Source organism: Brienomyrus brachyistius, chromosome 9, assembly GCF_023856365.1.
Source record: "Brienomyrus brachyistius isolate T26 chromosome 9, BBRACH_0.4, whole genome shotgun sequence".
Taxonomy (NCBI): domain Eukaryota; kingdom Metazoa; phylum Chordata; class Actinopteri; order Osteoglossiformes; family Mormyridae; genus Brienomyrus; species Brienomyrus brachyistius.
The window spans coordinates 15,776,171-15,798,023 of NC_064541.1; the positions used below are offsets into that span (position 1 = coordinate 15,776,171).

The 21,853-nt window shown below is 44.5% G+C and overlaps 2 protein-coding genes across 3 annotated transcripts; both read right to left on the reverse strand.

Annotated features, from left to right (window-relative positions):
• Nucleotides 1-6,710: 6,710 nt before the first annotated feature.
• On the reverse strand, nt 6,711-8,727 carry LOC125749463 (ras-related and estrogen-regulated growth inhibitor-like protein). The gene is made up of 4 exons (XM_049026742.1): nt 8,577-8,727; nt 8,398-8,451; nt 8,214-8,290; nt 6,711-8,088 (listed from the first exon to the last, which is right to left on the reverse strand). The coding sequence occupies exons 1-4, from the start codon at nt 8,689-8,691 to the stop codon at nt 7,675-7,677; spliced, it is 660 nt and encodes a 219-aa protein (XP_048882699.1). The 5' UTR covers nt 8,692-8,727; the 3' UTR covers nt 6,711-7,674.
• A 1,796-nt stretch (nt 8,728-10,523) lies between these two features.
• trim33l (tripartite motif containing 33, like) lies at nt 10,524-21,703 on the reverse strand. 2 transcript variants are annotated; one of them, XM_049026458.1, is made up of 18 exons: nt 21,580-21,701; nt 21,343-21,368; nt 20,317-20,502; nt 19,689-19,789; nt 19,316-19,454; nt 18,173-18,290; nt 17,934-18,050; nt 17,357-17,471; nt 15,503-15,649; nt 15,282-15,393; nt 13,710-15,035; nt 13,446-13,494; nt 13,220-13,358; nt 12,778-12,935; nt 12,515-12,617; nt 12,277-12,345; nt 12,015-12,149; nt 10,524-11,850 (listed from the first exon to the last, which is right to left on the reverse strand). In XM_049026458.1, coding segments are annotated over exons 1-18 (3,288 nt in total). In that variant the 5' UTR covers nt 21,582-21,701; the 3' UTR covers nt 10,524-11,604. The 2 variants fall into 2 exon arrangements, with proteins under 2 accessions (XP_048882415.1, XP_048882416.1); XM_049026459.1 differs by having other exon boundaries at nt 21,343-21,703.
• Between the last annotated feature and the right edge of the window lie 150 nt (nt 21,704-21,853).

The following is a 21,853-nucleotide window of genomic DNA, read 5'->3' on the forward strand; positions in this document are numbered from 1 at the left end:
TATATCACTAGTTTAATACAGTGTGACAGTGATGGCTGAGCAAGAAAATGCAAATGATAGAACAACTCTGTATGTTAGGGTGTATGGAGAGGTTTGGGTACCGGGGGTAGACAGACTGTGTCTGTGCTGGGTTCTTTAATGGCTCTTTGTCAGTGTCCATCAGTAGATTAGAGCAGGGAACTGGTCTGTTTTCTAGGCAATGTAATTGTGACTTACCATTCCTGCTACTCCTTCTCCTGTGTTGTATAGATAATGTGATATGCAAGTTCTGCCTCAGCCCTCTGCCTGCATGTTCAGTGAATTTTCTAGAAGGCCAGGCGCATGGGGTAGAGGATAAAGATCAAAATTTAAGAAAATATGTGTGTGGTGTGTAAACTCTCATTATAAACCTATGTGTGTGACACTGGGTAAAAAAAACAATGGGGCAGACCCAAAATTGCAGGACATTATGCTTTAGCATTAGCCGGAAGATATTTTGGGAGAATTGTGCACACCCAGACGTGCGTTTGTTCGAATAATGGTCGGTTGTTAAGACCATTAAAAACTTAATGTTTTGACATGTTGTGTTTCATAGGTGTGATCCTCTGTGTGGTACGTGTGCCATGTGTTGGTGATGCCGCCAACAGCCTCAGAGGAGGCGTGGCCACCTAGGGGCAGGGAGTGTAACCATCCACCCGCACGGCCTCATGGGAACTGTGCTGGGGGTCCTGGGCTCCCTTCCAAAGTCCTTCAGAAACCTGCTGCTGTTTTGTCTTCTCAGATGCTATGTTGCCATGGTTTCAGTCACGCGTTAAATGCGTGCTTATGAGCTGAGCTCTGACCAGGTACTGCACTTATTTGGGTTGTCATGGGACCTACGCAGCAACCTCCGCAAGGATCTCATATGTGTGGCTTCAAACTGAAAGCTTGGGCCACCAAAGACCGTCTGTGTTTCGTGTTCCTGATGACGAACGCCGGCCGGGTCAGTGGCCATGCAGCTACCGGCTTTTGTGTTCAGCTGCTGTGCTGAACACAAATGTTGCCCAAGGCGGTGGGAGCTGGAAAATGATAGTCAGACAGCCGGTTTCTGCGATGTCGTCATGAATGAGCTGTAAGGCCCGACATTGCAGCCTTGACTTGAGTCCAGTGGGACTGCATGACACCAGGGCTGTTTTTCTGTTGACTCATCAGTGAATTAGTCACTGATGTGTTCCAATATGGAAAAAGGGTAACGTAATTATTAACAAAAAGAAAATTATCCTAGCCTCCATTCTTTAGGGTACTCACCTGATTTCTTCCTGTAGCCCGGGAATGCAGTCAGAACCGAATGTAATGCTTTATTTGCATTTATAATTTATTCATAATTTGTAATGTTTTGTCTACTGCTATTGGGAAACTGGAAAACCCAGACAAAAGGCAGGACTCTTGGTAAAAATGCTGCCTTTGTGGTTGCCAGGCGTCGACATACTGCCACCTAATAATTATTATAATAATATGTCTGCAGTTGTGACACCGATAATCAACTTTATGCTTCTGGGTCACCCATGTGTTTCCCTTTCATTTTGCCTCATTTAATCCACTTTTTGTCTACTGTTTGTCTGCAGTTTATGCAAATTTTTGGTGACCATCAGGCTTCTCTAAACACGCCGCCCTCATTTATTATTGGACATTTTTAGTTGCATTAATATCTTCTGGCCGTGAAAGGCTGGCCCTTGCAGCCAAAGGTCTGCCAGCTTACTTCGCTTTATAAATGTTTGACATTTCCTTTCGAAAGAGCAGTGAGTAAATTCGCCGTCTGAATCGGCCATCATTATTTACTCCTCATTACCGACTCCCTGTATCTGTATTTCCACACCAGCAGCCGAATGTCAAGCTAACACAGTAAGTGCATGGTGTCCCCACGATAACCCTCGCGGGCATCTGCTGTGGAGAACATTTCATCCTCTCTTCCCCCTCCCTGGGGTGAAAACCTGTACGAACCTCTGTAATGTTCTGGTTGTGCCCAGCTGCTGAAACTGATGAACTCAGGTAAACTATTTATTTTTTCTGCTCATTTTATTTAAGCAAGACTGGGCCTTTTCACAGATCATGGCTCTTTTAAATATGAAGAAACAGATTTGTGTCCAAATGAGACATATTTTGCATTTTGACTAATAATCAATGTTTTTATTTTTATTGTTCATTTGCCATATTGCTCGTCTTATACGGGGTTATGGGGGTTCAAAGCCCAGCTTGAGAACATCAGGCACGACAGGGCGATCACACACCATTCACGATATGATGAGGCCAATCCGCTGTAGTGTGTTTTTGGACTGTGGGGGAAACTGGGGAACACGGAGAAAATGTCACACTGTCGTGAGGACGTAAACCCCGCAAACGCAGTGGGGAATCAGATCTCGGCCTCCAGAGATATAAGGCGGCCATACTACCCACAGCACCACCATGTCACCCACCCACTTTACTCCTTTCCTTCTCTCCACCCGAATGCTTCTCGTTTTGTTGTCTAATGGTCCATCTCCACCCTACGTCCTCTGGCCAACTTTCATATTCTGTCTTGTGTCTTCTAGCTCAGTGTTTCGAAGACCAGTCCTCGGGGACCCCCCAGACGATCCACATTTTTACTCCCTCCCAATTCCCTGGTAGTTGGGAGGGAGCATAAACACAGACCATCTGGGGGGGTTGAGACTTGTTTGAGAAACACTGTTCTAGATATAGCCACCTTTGGAGCACCAGCCTGAGACATTCATAAAGCAGGAGGGCCTGTCTGACAGCAGCGCTGCCTGCACCCTTATCTCAGAAGGCTTCCAAGGTGCAGTACGGGGCCCTCAATGCCCATGCCAACGTTGCCACACAACCTCACTCATCTCTTCCAAAACCTGGAGGGGCAGTCTCCCAGGATGCAGACTGTTACCCAAATCCAGAGAGTCTTTGAGCATCTCAGCCCCAGTCCAGACTGTGAAGAACCAGCAAACCCTCTAGTGGAACATACATATGACTAAGTTCTACGCCTCTGCTCTCCACCTCTGCCGTTCACTAATTATAATGAGACCTGGCTGCCAACAAGCCCAACTCGGTACTTTGTAGGTGTCACGGATGTCATAGGTGACCAGTGCAAATGCACATGAAGAAAACACGTGTCGAAATGATTTTCAGAGTTGGGCCTTTTTACGGTTTATGCACAAGGATGGTGACAATATCAACCATGTGGCGAAACGTGCTGTTGAGCACATCATGCATGCTTGCATTATTCCTGTTTGTATTACCTGAAATAATGGGCAGAAAGACTATTCTTCATACATTATGTGACAAAGGACTAAAATCTAGTGCTTAAAATTTAATTTAGAAAGCAGCCATCAAATGATCCAGCCTTCTTCTAATCTATTGTCCTGGTCGGGGTCACTGGGCAGGGGGCTGCAGCCTATCCCCGAAAGCAGAGGACACAAAGTAGGGGGACACCCTTGACAAGATGCCGGCCTGTTGCACGGTGCACACACACAATTAGCCTAACTGCAGGTGTATATGGATAGAAGCCTGCATGACGTGAGGAGAACATCCATTGGAAGTAGGTTCTTAAATACCTATGGTGTTTGCATGGCAGGATTCAGCCCGTCATCTTACCACTGCACCTAGCAACACTTCCTGTCTTTGCCATAGCAACGCTTCCTTCTGCCCATTTTAGGAGGCTTCGCGCAGGATTGCACAGGAGCCGTTATTGTCGCCCAGAATCGTCACCGCAGTGGGGGTGAGAACAGACTTGTGTCGGCAGTCAAATCCCTGACAGCTAATCAGATCCCCTACACATTGCTGATGAGCTGACTTACTGTGGGTTGGAGGTTCATGACGAAAGGCCCTCCATCTCCCTTCTGCATTACAATGACCCCCTGTCATCCGCAGCCCCCACCTGCCCCCCTCCCCATGCAAAAGACAGCAGCAGTTCCAGGTGTTTTCAAAAAATGCTGAATATTTATGAACTTCATTTAACCCTGGTGTTGAATGAAGGACTTATTAAAGGTTGTATGAAATCCCTGCAGTTAACGAGTAGACCCCAGAATGCAGAGAAACAACCACCCAGAGCAGCCCCCACACAAGGGGGAGGCTCAGGGTTGCAGAGGAATGACGCATCTTCCGTATAACAAGGGGCTCTCTCTCTCTGATAGGCTGAGACGTGGGCTGATGTAAGCGCGTGGGAGACACCGGGCTCTCTGGGGGTGACTCACAGCACCGGCAGGTGTAAGGCGTGCTTTGATTGGTCGACGACTGGGATCCCATCTTTAGAGCGACAACATTATTGGCATATGTGACATTGTATTGTACAAGGATCAAAGGCAATAGATAAACAGTGAAAGTTAATTGGCTGGAGATGGCTCTCTGTGTACTGGGAACAGCGTGTATACAGATTTAACTGGGGAGAGGGATGGGAAAAGCAGAAGAAACAGAACGGAGATGTTCTGTGTGAAAAGAGGGAACACGTATCTAGTATGGGAGACAGCAACAGTGTGTGTAAAAGCCGCAGGCCGTTAAATGAAACATTCAGAGCTATTCAGCTGGGTATTAAATGTGCATTTTTTCAGAAACATATTCCGACATTAGAATATATGCAAATGAACTGTTACACAATAAAAAGTAGCAAAGAATTTCTTCTGTCTTCCAGAAAGTTACTAGCGTCTAGTTGGATGTCTAGAAGAGCACTGCGTCCCAAACATCTCCTCAGGGACACCCCATATATTTATTAAATTCCTCCATTGGCTCAATGAATTAACTTAAATAACTTGGTTGGGTATTGATTAGGTGGTGAACATGGTGTGCTTGTGGTTCAGCCAATAAGTATATGGGTATATTGGATGGTTACAGAGAGATTTTTAAGTGGCAATGGTAACATAATTTGACAGAAACCGCAGTTTCTACATCGCATTAAACATAATTTTCTTTGACAGCCAAAGACTGTCACAGTAGTTTTTCACAGATGTGTGAGTGGATCAATAACATAAAGATTATTATGCTTGGATTTGACTCCTTGTACGACTTGCTCCTTGTTTTTTCTGGAATATTTTATCCAGCATAATATTACTTTAAGGTCTTGTGGAAAGATTATTGTACAAAGTCAATGACTGTATAGCAAAAATCACTCAGCAATAATTTTTTTTAATTAGATCCGATCAGTGATATATTTGTTTCTCACTGTGCTTCATTAGTTCTGTGTATTTAAGCCAGTGTCTGTAAGGCATTGGTTAGTCCGGTCATTAATGTTGTGACGTCATTAATGTCGTTGTTTATCCCTGAGCATGTTACTCTGAAATAAACCCCACGTCCCCCCACTTCTGCTTCTGCTTCTCTGCCCCGTGCAATGTGACAAAGGGCCAACTGATGAACTGCCAATGGAGTCAGGGGCCCCCAAGGCTCACGGGGGGGGGGGGGGGGGGTGTTATTTACCTGAGCAAGAGATGGCGCCAGGGTGCACTATGGGAGGAAGGCAAGCCAGCGGAGGTACTGTGAGGATCTGTGCAGTGTTCTGCTGGGTAACCCTGGGTCCTGGCATTCATGAGGATGTCACTTTGATATGTACACCCCATCTAAACGCCCTTCACGGTAACGGCATTCCCTGATGAGAGGGGCCTCTTTCAGCAGGATGATACGTCCTGCCACATTGCAAAAAGTGTTCAGGAATGGTCTGAGGAACATGAAAAAAATGCTTGGCAATTCCCACAATTCCCAGATCTCAATCTGTGGGATGTGCTGGACAAATAAGCCTGATCCATGGAAGCCCCATCCCATAACTTACAGGAATTAAAGGATCTTCTGCTAATAAATTGGTGCCAGATACCTCAGGACACCGGCAAAGGTCTTGTGGAGTCCATACCTCAGTGCCTCTGTGGGTCAGAGCTTTTTATGCAGGACGAGGGGGACCAGCACAATATCAGGCAGGTGCTTTTGACGTTTTGGCTACTCGTTGCATAATACAATCACTACAACATATCAATGCATTGAACTACATTCCATGGAACACATTCCTTTAGGGGGCGGCATGGTGGTGCAGTGGTTAGCACTGTTGCCTCACACCTCTGGGACCTGGGTTCAATTCTCTGCCTGGGTCACATGTGTGTGGAGTTTGCATGTTCTCCCCACGTCGTCGTGGGGTTTCCACCATGTACTCCGGTTTCCCCCCACAGTCCCAAAACATGCTGAGGCTAATTGGAGTTGCTAAATTGCCCATAGGTGTGAGTGTATGGTGTGTGAGTGTGCCCTGCAATAGACTGGCTCCCCACCCTGGATTGTTTCCTGCCTTGTGCCCATTGCTTCAGGGATAGGCTCTGGACCACCCGTGACCCAGTAGGATAAGTGGTTTGGTGGATGGATGGATGGATGGACATTCCTTTAGTAAAAATCATAATTTTTTAAATTTTCGCAGGTCAGCTTGCCTAAATGGCCTTGGTGGGTAGCACTGTGTGGGCATCATAAGTAAGCACCCTCCCCCCCCCCAGAAGGGACCCCTGATGTTAAGGGTTCAAATCCTGTCCTCGATGCCCTTTAAGTAAAATTTGCCCACCCCTCCTGTGTTTGTATGGGTATCTGCATGCACCTGAGAAAACTGCATCCCTAAGTTACACACTATATGTTCACAATGTGTGTGTGCATGCCCCCCCCCCCCACACCCTGTGCCACTTGAAATAGGCTGTACTTGATAAACAAGGATGGGAATTACACATTGTTTAAAAACAGTCATGGATAGAATGTCACAATCAAAATAACTTTTTATTAGAAAAACAAAGCATTCAAATTTAGATTTCCACTAATATAAAACTTCCACAGAGTAACAGTGCACTTTTCCCGTATCCATTAACATTACACGCTTTCAGTCTTGTAGGAGAGGTGTGACCATTTAATAATAAAAAAAAAAACAAAAAAAAAAACAGAAAGGTACAGTTTCTGCTTCAGCTGCACTTGGGACCACAGGCAATGATGGTTTACATCTTCCACAAATTACAGCTTAAAATCAGCTTAGTAGAGTTACTTGCCCGGGACGTCGGACATTAATTACATCCAGCGTAGCCATAGTCACCCCCTTTAAACGGTACTTTAAGGATTCCTTCGAGCCTAACTTACGCACTGACCACGGAAAGGCTCAGTGACATTCTGTGCTCGGTATAACGTGCAAGTACAATGCTAATATAATTTCCATACAGGCATTCGTTTCATGCCTCCATGCTGAGATCTTGTCCGTTCCCTCCCATGCTCAAATATTTTGCTAGAATCCAGAACGGCACAATCAGACCCACTCCCCTTTAAAGTACTACACTATACTCGGGAAATTCTCCACCACCCCACTATATATAAAGATTCATGAATCCTTTTGAATTGTTTACGATATGCACCTGCATATTTAAGTACACAGTGACACAGATCTGTCCGCGGTGTCGATACAATAAGTCTATATGGTGAGTTTATTTCCCCGCTGCATAACCCAGAAATTCTTCTGCGGCTGTCCGCGATCGGGACTCAGACTCCAGCACCAGTCGAGCCGCATGTTCATCACTACGGCGCTTGAAAACGAGACTCATGGACGAACAGATTTCACCCGGGTTAGGACGCAACGACCATCGCCTGTGAGTTTGCCTGTTCCCTTGACGTTTGTCGTCCGTATATTCAAAACTGCTCTGATAAGGTTTATTGCTAAATCTTCTTCCCCACTATCGTTCCCTACTCGGCGCGCCTCCTTCCGAAGACCGCAGACACGCTCCTCACGATGCCTTTAATCCCGACAGTTCCTTTCTTGAGAGCCCTGGCGTCCCGTATAAGCTCAAGCAGTTCGTGAAACACCAGCAGCACGCCGTGATAGTTCTCGGCGGCCGAGATCTCGAAGAAGCTGCTATCGGTCGACATGGCCAGCAGCCGCCCCTCTTCGCCGGAGACTGCGCGCTGATGCTGCAGGTCGCGCTTGTTGCCCACGATGATGACGGGTGGGCCGCTGGAGCCTTTCTTCGACTGCCGAATAAGCTGCACCTGCTGCCGCACCACTTCGAAGCTGGATCGGTCGCAGATGCTGTAAACCAGTATGACACCATCGGACCACTGAAGATGCTTTTCGGTCACGGATTCAGCGGTTTCAGAGTCCTGGGCGGAGGGAAAGGGCAAAACATTTAACTTCATGTCGAAACTCTTAAGCAATGCCACTGCAATGTGATAAACACACACGCACAACAGACTCAGTTCCCAAGATAGCGTTACGCGTGACTTACCTGTGGATACAGGGAGTCCCAGATGTTGAAGGAGATTTCCCGTCCATCTATTTTGTCACTGTGACTGTATATGGACTCTGGAAAGAAATCAAAAGGAGGATCAACGCATGGCAAACGGCAGTTATTCTGCGCACTATAGTCGGTACTATTAAGTTGGATTTCCCCATGTTGGATTTCTGCTTACCTATATCGCCGTATTCGCCAATGAATCTCCTGGTGAGAAATCGCACGGTGAGCGCTGCGAGAGAAGCAACATAACGTAAGTAAACCGGCACACGTGTGTTTGTAAACAGTACCTCAGCATCGACTTTCTACACGGGCTAGTCAAAGCATCTGCTGTAATAGCAAATTCACGAAGCTTACCTGATTTCCCGACGTTTTCAGCACCAAGTAGCAAAATATTCGCTTCCGTTTTTTGTTGGCTGCCATCCATTGTTTTGCTGTTGTTATTGGAGCTGGGTTTTACTTGAACAACCATTGGTACAACCCTTCCTCTTTGCCGATTCCAACACTGTAGTGTAAGGTGTAAGGAGCCAACGCTTGTTTATATAGAGTGTAGGCGGGCCCCCAAACAAGGCTGATCGTATGAAGAACCAATCAGAAAACATTAATATTACACAATGATTTTAAAAAGGATAAATAGCCGAGGTGGTAGAAGGGGGTGCGTTGTGTTATTAACCACCTACGTGGATTAACTAAAGTCATTCGGGTTGTTGTTATTTTCATTGACATTCCGGGGATTTTTTTTTAACTTGACGTTTCACAAGATATAGCACGGCTGGGCTGTATACTGGTATAATTACATAGGCCTAGCTATATATCGATATTTATATGTAATTTGGGAAAAGTGCATTTTAACAAAGCAACACGAGCACTGTGTAGATATCATTATTTGGAAAGAGGATCACTAACAGAAACATTTGTAATTCACCCATTACACACAACACGATCCAACTTGTACTTCTAGTCAGTTGTTTTAGTTTTTTACATTATTTTTCTAATTATTAGTCCACTGTGTTTCATCTACCAGAACACACTCAAATATTTTAATTAGCAGAGAATAAAACTGTTGTCACCTGAACAGGAATATAAAGGCTAAAACAAAGGAAAGGGACCAGTTCGCTCTTAGACCAACGATGGGTACTGGAAATGGGACTGAATTGAAGAAATGCTTTAGTTAAATTATAAAATTTTGGGGCAATATAACAAACCACCCGGCACATAAAAAAAATAAAATTATATATATATATATTACTGTGCCGGGTGGTTTGTCGGCAGAAATATCAATAAAACAAACAGAAACATCCCATTTTAGAAACAAATATTTACCTTGCACGAACATGGACGGATGGGTGCGTGCCAGGAGGAGGCTGCAATTTTAACATAAGAACAAGATTGTTGCCCGCTTGTCCCGAAACATTCAGTTGCGTCCCGATTGCCCTAGTTTAGACTTTAGAGGAATGATTTTTATTACGTTTTAGCAACATCAGTCACAAATCACAAAACGGCGCCATCGCGTGGATGTGATTTTCTATGCGCTCGTTTCCAAACGATCTGCAGGTAAAATGCTGTAGGCATACTATTGAAACAACGGCGTAAAAACTTAATGATTCAGTTTCACAAAATTCACACCATTGTTTAAAACATTGTAACAGATATTTTATTTACAATGCAGTTATACGGGTACTCCAATGTCTGACTGCACCAAAACTGCTAAATTTGAGGAAACAGATCTGAACGACAGTGGTAGGTACACAGAATCTTCTAACTTAATGTAGATTTGCTCAACATTAACATGCTCTTTTATATACTTAATAAGAAAAATAATACAGGTTATCGAACCTCAGTAAGGATAACAATCTGACATCAGTGGTAAATCCCCAGCTCATCCTACACACTACTTACCTACAAGTCAAACTTTATATGAAACATTATGTTAAACTGACACAGGGAAGAATCTAATACATATTGCTTAATCCCAGATTCATCTGCATATACTGTAGACTGTGTCACTAAACCTGACTTCATATTTAATAGTTGACCATGTTTCTTGGCATTTTATATATATATATACATATAAAAATCTAAAAATGCAAATCGTTAAATACTGGAGATTAATTCTTAGACTCAACACCTACAAATAGTTCATGTATGTGACCAAACATTGTCATCATTCGCAGCTCTGTTGAAATTTTTACACAACACTATTTCTGCATTAATATAAAAAAACTGGATGTGATTAACAATGCTAATTCAGTACCATCATGTGACCTACTGATCTTAAAATAATGACAAAAATGATTTTCTCGCTTGATCCTTTGTTCCATTTAATAAAAAAATCTTAAAGTTGCATAGGAAATGACTATATAGGCCCAGGTACTCATACACAGGTTAGAAAACACTGCAGCTGTGAAAAAGAAACGGATATTAAGGTACTTTTAAGAGGAAACATTATTTATCAAGCCTCTTCATTTGTTACATTTATACTTTTGCAGTTACTACTTAAATAGGATTCGATGAACATGGTTTAAACAATTTAAATGTTATATTCCTGTTCCATACATTTGTACATTTTCTTTTTACTTAAACAGACTTTTAATAAAGAAAAAAACAAAACACTTTACAGTAAACTTGAATAGGTTTTGTGTATCTGCATTAAGAAACGTTAAGGATTCTTGGTCTATAATGCGACACAAACTCCAGCATCACGCCCAGTGGAAGACTGGACTTCCAGTAACACTAAAATAGGAAGTGCAATAGACTTGAATTATACGTCCTTAAATAATGTTATGTGTTTGAGGTTAAATGAGGTAATTTGTACCAAAGGATTTTTTTTTGATACATTCAAGATATTAGAAAAAAAACTGCATTATTTTTTTTCTATAGATCAATGACATTTCATAACTTTATAGCCGTGTTTCCCAATCCGGTCCTTGGGAGACTCACAGTTGGTCCATGTTTTTGCTTCCTCTGAGCTCCCTGCCAAACAGTCCACACAGGGAGCTGGGAGGGAGCGAAAACATGGACCGTCTGTGGGTTCCTGAGGACCGGATTGGAAAACACCGTTTTACAGGAAGTCTACGCTCAAGCCAAAAAAAAAAAAAAGACTCTTCCAGCTTGTATAAAATTGCTGTTGATTCATTATTGACTGGCCAATTTTAATATGTTGTGGACATCTTGTTAGATACATTACGTTCATAAACTTCATACATTTATAAAGGACAAATTTACAGCTTAACTTAAGGTTTCTCAACCGTACAATTGCATTTCCCCTCATGGGATATGAACAAAAAACCTCTTAATCAAAGGTACAGTTTCTTTAGTTTATTAAATTGCTCTCACACACACACACACACACACACAAACACACACACACACACAGAGCAATGACTTAGTTGTCTTCTCTCTCGCAGCCATCATCCTGACCACATTTCTTCTCAGGCACGTCCTGGGCGGCCGTCGTCATTTCCTGTGTCCTCTTCAGGGTTTCACTTGACTCCAGGCTCCTTGTGTCCACGTGACTCTCCGGCACCTTATTGTCAGGGAACCTCAGGAGGGAGGGGTGAAGTGTCTTACCGAACGTTTTATTTATGTTTTCCTGGAAACATCTGTGCAGCTTCTCAACAGAGACGGTTTCCTAAGAGGAATATATATCAGGATTAGCTTCGATTAACATCCAAAGGCAGACAACGATCTGTAAGGAGGTTTACTGACTTGTAACTAGTGCGGTCAGCGGTGAAATGGAACAGAACGGAAAAATAAAAAATGAAAAGAGCAGCAAAACATGCTATGGTCTTATACCTCGGAAACCTCCAACAGGGTGTCCAGGAGGACCCAGACGTCAGATACAAATTCCGAGGGGGTGCGGTAGGAAGGAGACAGCTTCCGAAGCAGCCGTCCGCGGATCAGCGAGATGTCTATGTAGTTTGAGGAGAGCTGTATAGATAAAGACAAGAATGGGATTCATTTCACAACGGGAGACACAAAATGAACTCAACATCAAAGCTACGCTGCAAAAGCGATCAGACCCCCAGGTGTCGGATCTGAGACATGGGCTACATACCTGGGCGGAGCGGTCCAGCACATCACCGTCTTTCTTGCACAGCAAGGTTAGTAAGAGGTACTCGCATTTCTGTCAGCAGAGAGAGACATGTGGAGCGACCATTCTTAAGAAAGAGAAAACATGACGGGCCTGCACAAATGATCTGGGTTTCGATAACGACCTTCAGACTCAGTAGCTCATGTTCCCCCATTAAACGGCGCAGCTGAGAAAGATGGAATCTGGATTTGCATCCATATACCTTCTGATCTACTAGGCTTAATGTGGGCCTCCTCTCTCTCTCAGTGCTGTACGGGTCCTCGTCGTCGGAAAGGTCCTGACACAACAAGCACTTCCACTCACCCCTGGAGAGACAGAGACATGGAAGTTAGATAGGTCACCAATGGCAATCAAACAACAACAGAAGGGTCTCGGACCATCTTGTTAACACTGGAAACATCTCCTTTGTAGACAAGAGGAAAAAAAAGAGACAGCCAGGGGAAGCTGGTAGTGCCAACCACCTACCAGGTTATGGAGCTGATTGGTGGGATGTGGCAGTCCCTGTGAAAGCCCCTCCCACATTCTGCACACAGCCACAGCCGCCCCATGGTACGGCAAGCGGCACATTCCGTCTCAGGACGGTCGGGGCTGCCTTGCATATAGGGGGCGTTCATCGATATGAACTGGAGGAGGAAACGGAGAAGGAGGTACAGTGGAGCTGAAGTACAGCTGGCAAAGACTTCAGGGTGAGGGAGTCAAGCGTTGGACCAAGGGAGGGACAGCAGTGATGAGCACAAAGGAGCCGCTCGAAAGCAAGGAGAGGTTGTGATATTATATAGGTGCTCAAAAATTAACCTAAGAACAACAGTCAGGAACTTCAGGCCTGATTGCTGGAGAGACTACCTACCCAGCGGTCAGAGTACCTACCCAGCGGTCAGAGTACCTACCCAGCGGTCAGAGTAATTACCTGCTGGTCATCATCGGTAACCTGAAGCAGGACCCTGTTTTCGGTGGAGCCAGGGAGCAGGCGAAACTGGGGTAGGGGGTTACCGGCGGAGGGGAGGGAGATAGGCAGCCTCCACAGGGAGACCTGGGGAAACCGGGTCCTGGAGAAACCAATAGCGACATCAAAGCCAAGGCAGGTCACAGGCAACTGCCGAGAGAGGAGGTACTGCCAGGCAGGACGCGCATACCTGCTGGGAGCCTCTGCGACTTCCGGTACTGCCGAAATAGCCGACAAACCTGAGGAACATGGCACAGACGGCAAAGAACGTTACATTACGGCAACCCACCACAATGACATTCATAAAGCTCGACACAAACGTGCAAGAAAATGTGTTGCCATGGCAAATTTACTGTACAGTAGCAGGCTATCCTTGCAAAAGATATGCAATATTAGGCCCCTTGAGGCCAATGATTTCCTCAAAAAAGGCAACGATAGAGGAATTCAGCCTCACCATCGTCACCATCCGCCGTCCGATGCTGCTGCAGTGAAACGGGCGTCAAACGTGGCATGAGCTCCGACGAGTCGCCCACCGCCTCAGAGCCGTCATGTTTGCTCACGGAGCCTGACGAGCCAGACTGGGAGGCGGCCTGCCTGTCTGTCACCAGTAAATCCCGTAAACTGGTCGGCTGCTGAAGTTTAAAGAACGTCGTCTTGTCCAGACTGGAGTTCACTGGCTGTTCTAGCAATTCCCGGAAACTAGACGGGGTCCAGGCATTCTGACCATTCGATATCTGAGGGGGCTCCGCGGCAGGCGGCCTTCCCTTGGACATCTCCGCCCCCCCGGGTGCGTTTCCTTCTACATCGCTGGGACTGAAAGTGCCGTCTTCTCTTTGTCGTTTTTTTGAACGCGGGGATTGATCCTCACGCTGATCGCTTTCCTCTATATCCCCTGCATCAACCAGAAGCAGGCTCTCGGCCTCCGCTACAGTAGAGGTGGGCTCGTTCTCTGCGGCCTGACTCTGTTTGTCCACACCGGACTCCTTCCCACTGCCAGCAGGGGGAGCCCTCTCGCATGGAGAGTCCGCTATAGCTTTCACAGGCAGGAGGCATGGTGGACTCTTGAAAGACATCTCATCCTTGCCAGAAGGATTGTCACTCAAGGACCTAACAGACTGGATGGAGAAGCCCATGTTCCACAGTTCAGGGGCAGTTTGGGGGTGGATGGGTTCAGAGGCTTGGAAGGGGCGTATCTTTTTGACGTCTGAGCTCACCTTCAGGACGTTAGTGGCAGGAGAGTCCGAGACGATAAAAAGAGAGGGGGTGACGGGGTGGACCACCGCGGGTGAAGAGAGAGTCAACGGGAGGACAGAGAGGGACGTGCCGGATGGCTGCAAGCCAAAGCCAAACCGGTGAGAGGGATCGAGGGAGGCAGGAGACGAGCTGGGAGCAAGTTTGGGCTTTTTGGGCTGATAGTTGTGGAAAGACCAGGTTTTCTTGCTGTTCTGTAGTTGGTAAGAAGAAGCGGGATGTCTGATGGAAGGCGAGGGCACCTTAGACGCGGCCGGCTGGGTGCTGCGAGCAGAACTGGGGGGAACCGACGACGGGTTTGAGCTGAAAGCAGCCCTAGATGTGGCAGCGGAGGGGGGCTGGGGGGTGGGGAAGGACACGGCCGCTGTCGTGCAGGGATTGGATGAAGAGAAAGAAAGCGTGGAGGTGTAAGGGGCGGACGACTGGGGGGGGGGCAAGCCATGGGGGTGGAGGGTCTGCTCTGGAGCCTTGCTGGGGGTGGAGTGGAAGCTGAGGCGGGCAAACGGCACCTCCTTGGTTATAATTTTGCCTGAGGATAAAAGAAAAAAATATATATAAACAGGAAAAAGATCCTTACAGGGCAAAGCTCATTATTAAAAACACATTGTCTGAAGTAGGCTTGTTTACAGCCAGTCACTTAGAGACACTGGTGACAAGAATCACTTTGACAGGAAATACTGAAAGAGTAACAAAAGGGCATGTCTCTTATTTCAAAGAGATATTTATTTTTTAAATAAGATACAACAGAGCAACGTCCTCACAGTGAATGACACACCAAACTTAGTGATCCGACTGCAGATTTCCTGGTCGCAGTGGAACATCACATCCATCATAGACGTGGCAGGCAAAGCATTCTGGGATAAAATGTCCTCCAGCTCTACCTGAATCTGCGATTAAAGAGGAAGAGATCAGAGGTGCTGACTGGACACCAGTAAGCTGTGGTCGGCCGGCCGCTATCGCTGTGGCCATGCACCGCACTGCATACTGTGGTTTCACCTGACGCTTGTTGGAGAGGAGAGCGATGTGGTTTCCTGTTTCCAGGGCATTGTCTGTGAAAGCCAGGACATAAGTCAATCTCGCCTTCAGCTTCTTCAGTGTGGCTTGTCTCTCGGTGACTCGCTCCACCTCACTCCCACAGAGGCCCTGATTGGAACAGAGCAAGCGTGTAAACTTGCACAGAAGCCTTAAACAGTCCCTGAAGATTAAATGTGTCTATCTGTCCTAAGGTCAGCTGAAACACAAACAGAATGCACCATCTCCCTGGCTGCCACCTCTGGCCTGCAAGCGACTCTGGACAAATATAATATAATACTCGTTTTGTTCCTGCTAATAACGTGTATATATACATATTTATTTATCAATCAACATAACCTACATTACATTTATACTTCATTTTTGGTATATTGTACAGGTCTTGATCGTATTGTATATATTGTATTTTATTTTTATTTTCTATTGTTTGATATTACTGTTATTGCTTAAGGACTTTCTGCATTCTGCTTATTTCTGCTGCACTGTCCACTTTGCTGCTGTAAAATGCAAAATTTCCCACCCGTGGGACTAATAAAGGCTCTTATCTTATAAACAAAAAAAAAAACCTACAGGAATACGAGCTGCCACAATGGACGAGTGTCAGTATATAACTCCAAACGGATACAGGACAAACTACACAACCGAACGCCTTTCCGTTTATCCAGCCAACATAGCAGGCTATGTTTGAAAACCCTTCACAATAGATCCTTATTAATCAAAATCGAAGTGTAGAAACTACATCGCTAAAACCAACGTAAACATAACACAAGCCCAAGGACATGTCCGACTGCGTCTCCAAGAGAAACCAAGGAACGCCCTTTAACAAAATGGACGGCAAGAGGAGGACATCCGTCATGCCAAATCCCCCCTCCATCCAAATCCCTTCCCTGTAATGTATCGCTCAGCTTTTTGATTGATAAAGTTCACCCTGACCACTGCAGCAAACATTCACATCAATTAAATACGTCTGTTAGTCTTTTTTAATTAGAAATAAAATCGCTCGATAGTATAACTGACATGTTTCATAAGATTCTGAATGCACATTTAGCCCGATATCAATGTGTTATTTATTATAACCTTCAGCCCGATAAAATACATCAGTGAAACGACTCATTAGATTAATTAGGTATATTTAGCTTGATAGCGACATGTATTATTGGTTACTATCATACTAAATTATGTTAAATGTTTTAAAAAAGGTGTTAAGTTACATGTAATATAATAAGGTCTGGAATTAAATGCACAAACCCAACATTGTTGATTTATCAAGGTGATAATTATAATAATCATGCTAGTCAAGCAAATATTTGTTGCTATGGAGTCATATAGGATATAAGGTAATAATCAATACACCATATCGCTATTGAGTTAAATATGCATTATCAATCTGATAAAATGTCTCAGCTAAATACACAGTTATAAGTGTAAAAAACTGTTATCAAGCTGAATATACATTACTAATGAAATAAAACTTCAGCTCTAATAAACAGTATTTTTATAATAATTAACACATCTTTTTAAAACATTTATAAATGGTTGTAATACACCGTATTAACCAGCAAAACGTATCAAGGTATACATTATTAACCTAATAAAATGTCAGTGAAACTATTCTGATAGAGCTAAATATACTATTATAAAAATTGGTTTCGGAATAAATATACATGAATAATGTAATAAAACATATTAGTTATACTATCAAGCTTAATATACTAAATATTAATATGGGTTTTCGGCCAAACAGTTGGGAGATGCATAACAGGAGGAAGGAATTTGGGCGGGAAAAGATGCGTCATGACAGAGGCTTTGATGCAATACCTCCACGTCTTTGAAGAGCTTCACAGATCTCTTCATGAGGATGTAGCGCATGCGGACGAGGGCTTCCTGCATCTCGTCCTTCAGCTTGGACTTCAGGCCTGTCAAGTCTTGCAACCTAAGGCAGGACATGCGAGGGGTCAGAGTTCATGGGAGTTACATGGAAAGCTTCACCATGAACCAAAACCACCGACACTTGACATTTGTCCTGAACCTTTTCAGCCATATAAGGTCAACCAAGCTTTTGCATGTCGGTTGGTTGCTAAAAATGGTCACTGAAAATTCTCCACTGGTCAAAAGTCACCTTTCAGTACAACCCATTTACACACTATTTTAAAAAAACCTTATTTTAAAAACCTTTTAGCATTGATCAGCAACTAGTAGCACTGGTCAGCAACTGGCCCAACCATGGGGAAGGCATAGAGAGGCATAGACCTTGTTCGAATCCACACAGCGAACAGCCCACACAGCGAACAGCCCACACAGCGAACAGCCCACACAGCGAACAGCCCACACAGCGAACAGCCCACACAGCGAACAGCCCACACAGCGAACAGCCCACACAGCGAACACTCTGTACCTTCCATCCAAGTCCTGGACACTCTGGCTCACCATCTCTCTCTGCTGTCTGACTCTCATTACCAGGGACTCAATCTGTTCCCTCTGAGTTGTTACTGCCTCATGGAGAAACTGATATCTGGCAACACAGAGGGAAACAGACAGGAACATGAAAAAACACAAGGCAGAAGCCAAAAGCACTGGCTTGGTTCAGAATGACCACCATTGGCTTAAAGACGTGGGTCACCGGCCCTCCTCCACCTGTGGTTCCTGTGATAGGTCAGCTGGCAGTCCCGACAAGTCAGCTGGTTGCAGGACATACAGAAGAGCTTCATAACTTCCTCTTTGTGGGTGGAGCAAAACACCGTTGGGACAGAGTCTAAGGAGAGAGATTTTATGCACTTTACATAGTCGCACTTGTCACAAAGACATTCAGTTTAGATTAACTTGTGATGTGCGTAAGAGTGTGTTTGCTCTGCATTGGATTAACAGCATTGGATTAATGTTCTGTGCTTCTGAAAACAGGCTCTGGATTATCAAAACAAAGAGATGGAGCTCTACTGACAGCCGATTCGCAGTTAACAAAATATCAATATTATTAAAGGAAGCTGTTAGAGAAATATGTACTTTTTTATTGTTATTTTGCTAGATGCCATTTCTTAGAAATAACACCCTGCAGCAGCTTGATCTTAATTTAGCAATAACCCTTCTTAAGAACTGTCGCTTGAATATTTCCACCCCATACATGGGGATAAACAATGTTGAATGTTATTTGCATATCCTGTTTGTGTACCTCAATAAAAGATACTACGAGGGGAGTTCCTCTTTTGAAGTTGGCCGAGTTCGACTGAGAGGCTGACACCTTGAAGTCAGGACCGGACTTCCCTTGCAGCAAGTAAAAAGTCATGACAGCTGTCTGTGTTGTTCTGTGTTCAGAGACTGGTTGGTTTCCAGCGTATTTTTAGAAGAAGATAAACCCTAACAGAAGCCAATTACAAGAACTGCCTAATCACCTTCCAACCATCTTAAAGCTTATCCTGGACAGGATCGTAGGCTACCCTGAAGCCAATACAAGGCAGCACTGGGTACAATGCTGAGGTACACCCTGGATGGGGTGCCACTCCATTACAGGTCACATGCACTCACAAATTTTGGAGATCAACCTAAACGCATGTTTTTGCACTGTGAGAGGAAACCAGTGTACCGACATGAACGCCAGGGAAAACAGGCAAGCTCCACACGCAGCAGAGGCGGGATTCGAACCCATAACCCTGCAGCAGTGAGGCAACAACGCTGACCTCTGAGCCAACATAACAATAAATAAAATCCGGATTTTCCTGTGTGATGCTTATAGGTGACTGGATCGTGGCAACACACAGTTAGCATTAGCCTCATGAAGCGCACCTGTAGGTAGTTTCTGGTGAAGAACAGTGTGGTCGCGAGTCACCCTCACTCTCTGGTGGGCTGACACACAGACGGAACACAGCGCCTCCCCACACTCCACGCACCAGCCGCTGAGCGCGAAATCCTCACAGCCAGCGCACTGAGCAAGGGAGACACCCGCCGTTACTTTTTTCTAAAAAAAAACATTTACTTAATACTTATTCTGATTTGCCAGAATGAAAGAGGAGGACGGGTTAGCTGGGATAAACAGCTTTGCAGAGGAACGCGATTCACAAGACCAGAAGACGTCTGTAAAGCAAGACGCTACTTTTGCACTTGAATCACGGACAAGATTTTGAGCAAAAACAAACATGCAGGGTGTGTTGAGACTCACCTTGCTGACTTCATGAGCGTTTGACTGCACTGCCGGACCTTTCAGAAACCGGTTAGCTGTGACCTCTAGTGACGTATACGATCTGTCACACACGGGACACTCTGGGGAGACAGATGGCAACAATCCACATATTCAGCCGCTTGACAATAATATATATGAATACAGTCCGTTATGTCCATTCAGTAATGCTTGGCTAATGTTCTCATCACCAAACAAGGGTTTGGAATTCTTAAACTGCATAGGCTAAGCTTTCAAAATGGCGCTCAACACAATGCACTATGTAACCTAAAAATCTATTCATTGGCCTACTGAGACATAATAACCCTCCACCAAAACACACAGCGAACCAAGCTTACAGACTGGCTTATTTGTGCAGGAGCCTATAAACCTGACCCATGCATAAAACCATGCATTGGGGAAATGCAGATGTATTATATCTATGAATATTGAGCAAAAAAAAAATGTAACGGCTTTATAAAAAATAATCTGAAAAAGGCACATTCACGTTCCAGATTAAGGCTTCTGAAGTTGCGTGCTCAGATGGGTTAAACAACGCTGTTATGGAATTACAGGGTTATAGCTTATCGTACTGTAACCCGCGGCGATGCCCTGACTAATCACCCCACACCTCTCCTGCTGGTTCTGGCCGTCTGCGGCAGCGTGCAGCCTTGGCATAGGGAGTGCAAACAAGGAAGGAGCTGCGGGTGTCTGTCCGGCCCGAGGAACGTGCCGCATGTGCCGCAGTAGCCGAGTGAACCCGGGCCGGGAGCTGCGGCTGTCGGGGGGGAGAGCGACTCGGCGTTTCCTGGGTCCACTTTGATTTCAGTTCGGTTGCATTGAGGTAGAAGAGCGAGAGCAGAAACAGACGTCAGAGGGCAGCAAAACAATACAGATAACCTATGGCAAGCCGAACTGTCTTTGAACTTAATTCTTACTAGTAAAAAACAACATTCTTACGCGTAAAAATGCTATATAGTAAGTATATGAATTCAAAACGTCTACAATGTGATTCTTCTTAGTAAAAATGATCACTTACTAGTAAGAACTGTAGTTGTAATAGTAAGAATTTTGTATTGTACAAATTCAATCTTCACTAGTCATATATTACCATTGACTTCCAAGAACTCCTATTGTAGATATCTGCAACTACATTTTGACTAGTAAGAATGTTACTGTAGAGATCTGTAAAGACATTTTTACTAGTAAAAACTCAATTATGGATATTCGTGCCTGGAAATCTTACTAGTCAAAATGGGATTAGAGATTTCTATGGTTTTTACTAGCAAGAATACTATTATAGATCTCTACAATACTTTTAATTAGTAAAAATTTAATTCGGGATATATGAGGCCAAAATACAGTGCAAATCACTGAGTATACATGTCTAATACAAATCGAATTATAGAGCTCTACAATACCAAGAGGAATATGATCATTCCTACTAGTAAGAATCGCACTGTAGATATGTTCATATTTTTACTAGTAAAAATTGCGTTTTTATAGTAAGAATGATATTTTTATTAGTAAGAATTAAGCTATGCCACGTAAGCCTCACGCCATGTTAATAAAAGACAATTTGGCTTGACGACCACTGCACATTGTGCATTGCTAATGCGATAGACTAATGCATAACAAAGGAATAAGCAGGACTTACTTTTGCATGTATCCTTAGGGGAAATCCTTTGTAAAATAACAGATTGATTGTTATTGTCCTATAAAGCTACTTGAAGATACATTGTAACAATTAATTTTTTTACATTTCTTTTAACGCAGAGCGGGGTTTTTAAGCATCCTCGTTGTTTTGACCACAAAATTAATATCCATGTTCGCTACGTGCAGCATAGCACGTAATACGCCAAAACACACGTTAAATGAAAATAGAGTTACGCACATAACACCGAGTGAATTACCGACGTTCAGTAATTACTCGTCTTTATAAGAACATCCGGCGAATGCGGTCAGATGCGCGTAAGTTTACTGGGTCGCAGGGTGATCCCTCTCCGTCACGCGCTCCGCCAGATTCTAAACAGGAAGAGCGTCGCTCACGCGAGCGAAGAGACCCGGAAGATGAGCGGAAGTGTACCATGTTCTGAATCACATCAGCCTATGCCACAAGTAAACCTTTTAGAAACAACGTGTATCCTCATATAAAATACTCTATAAGT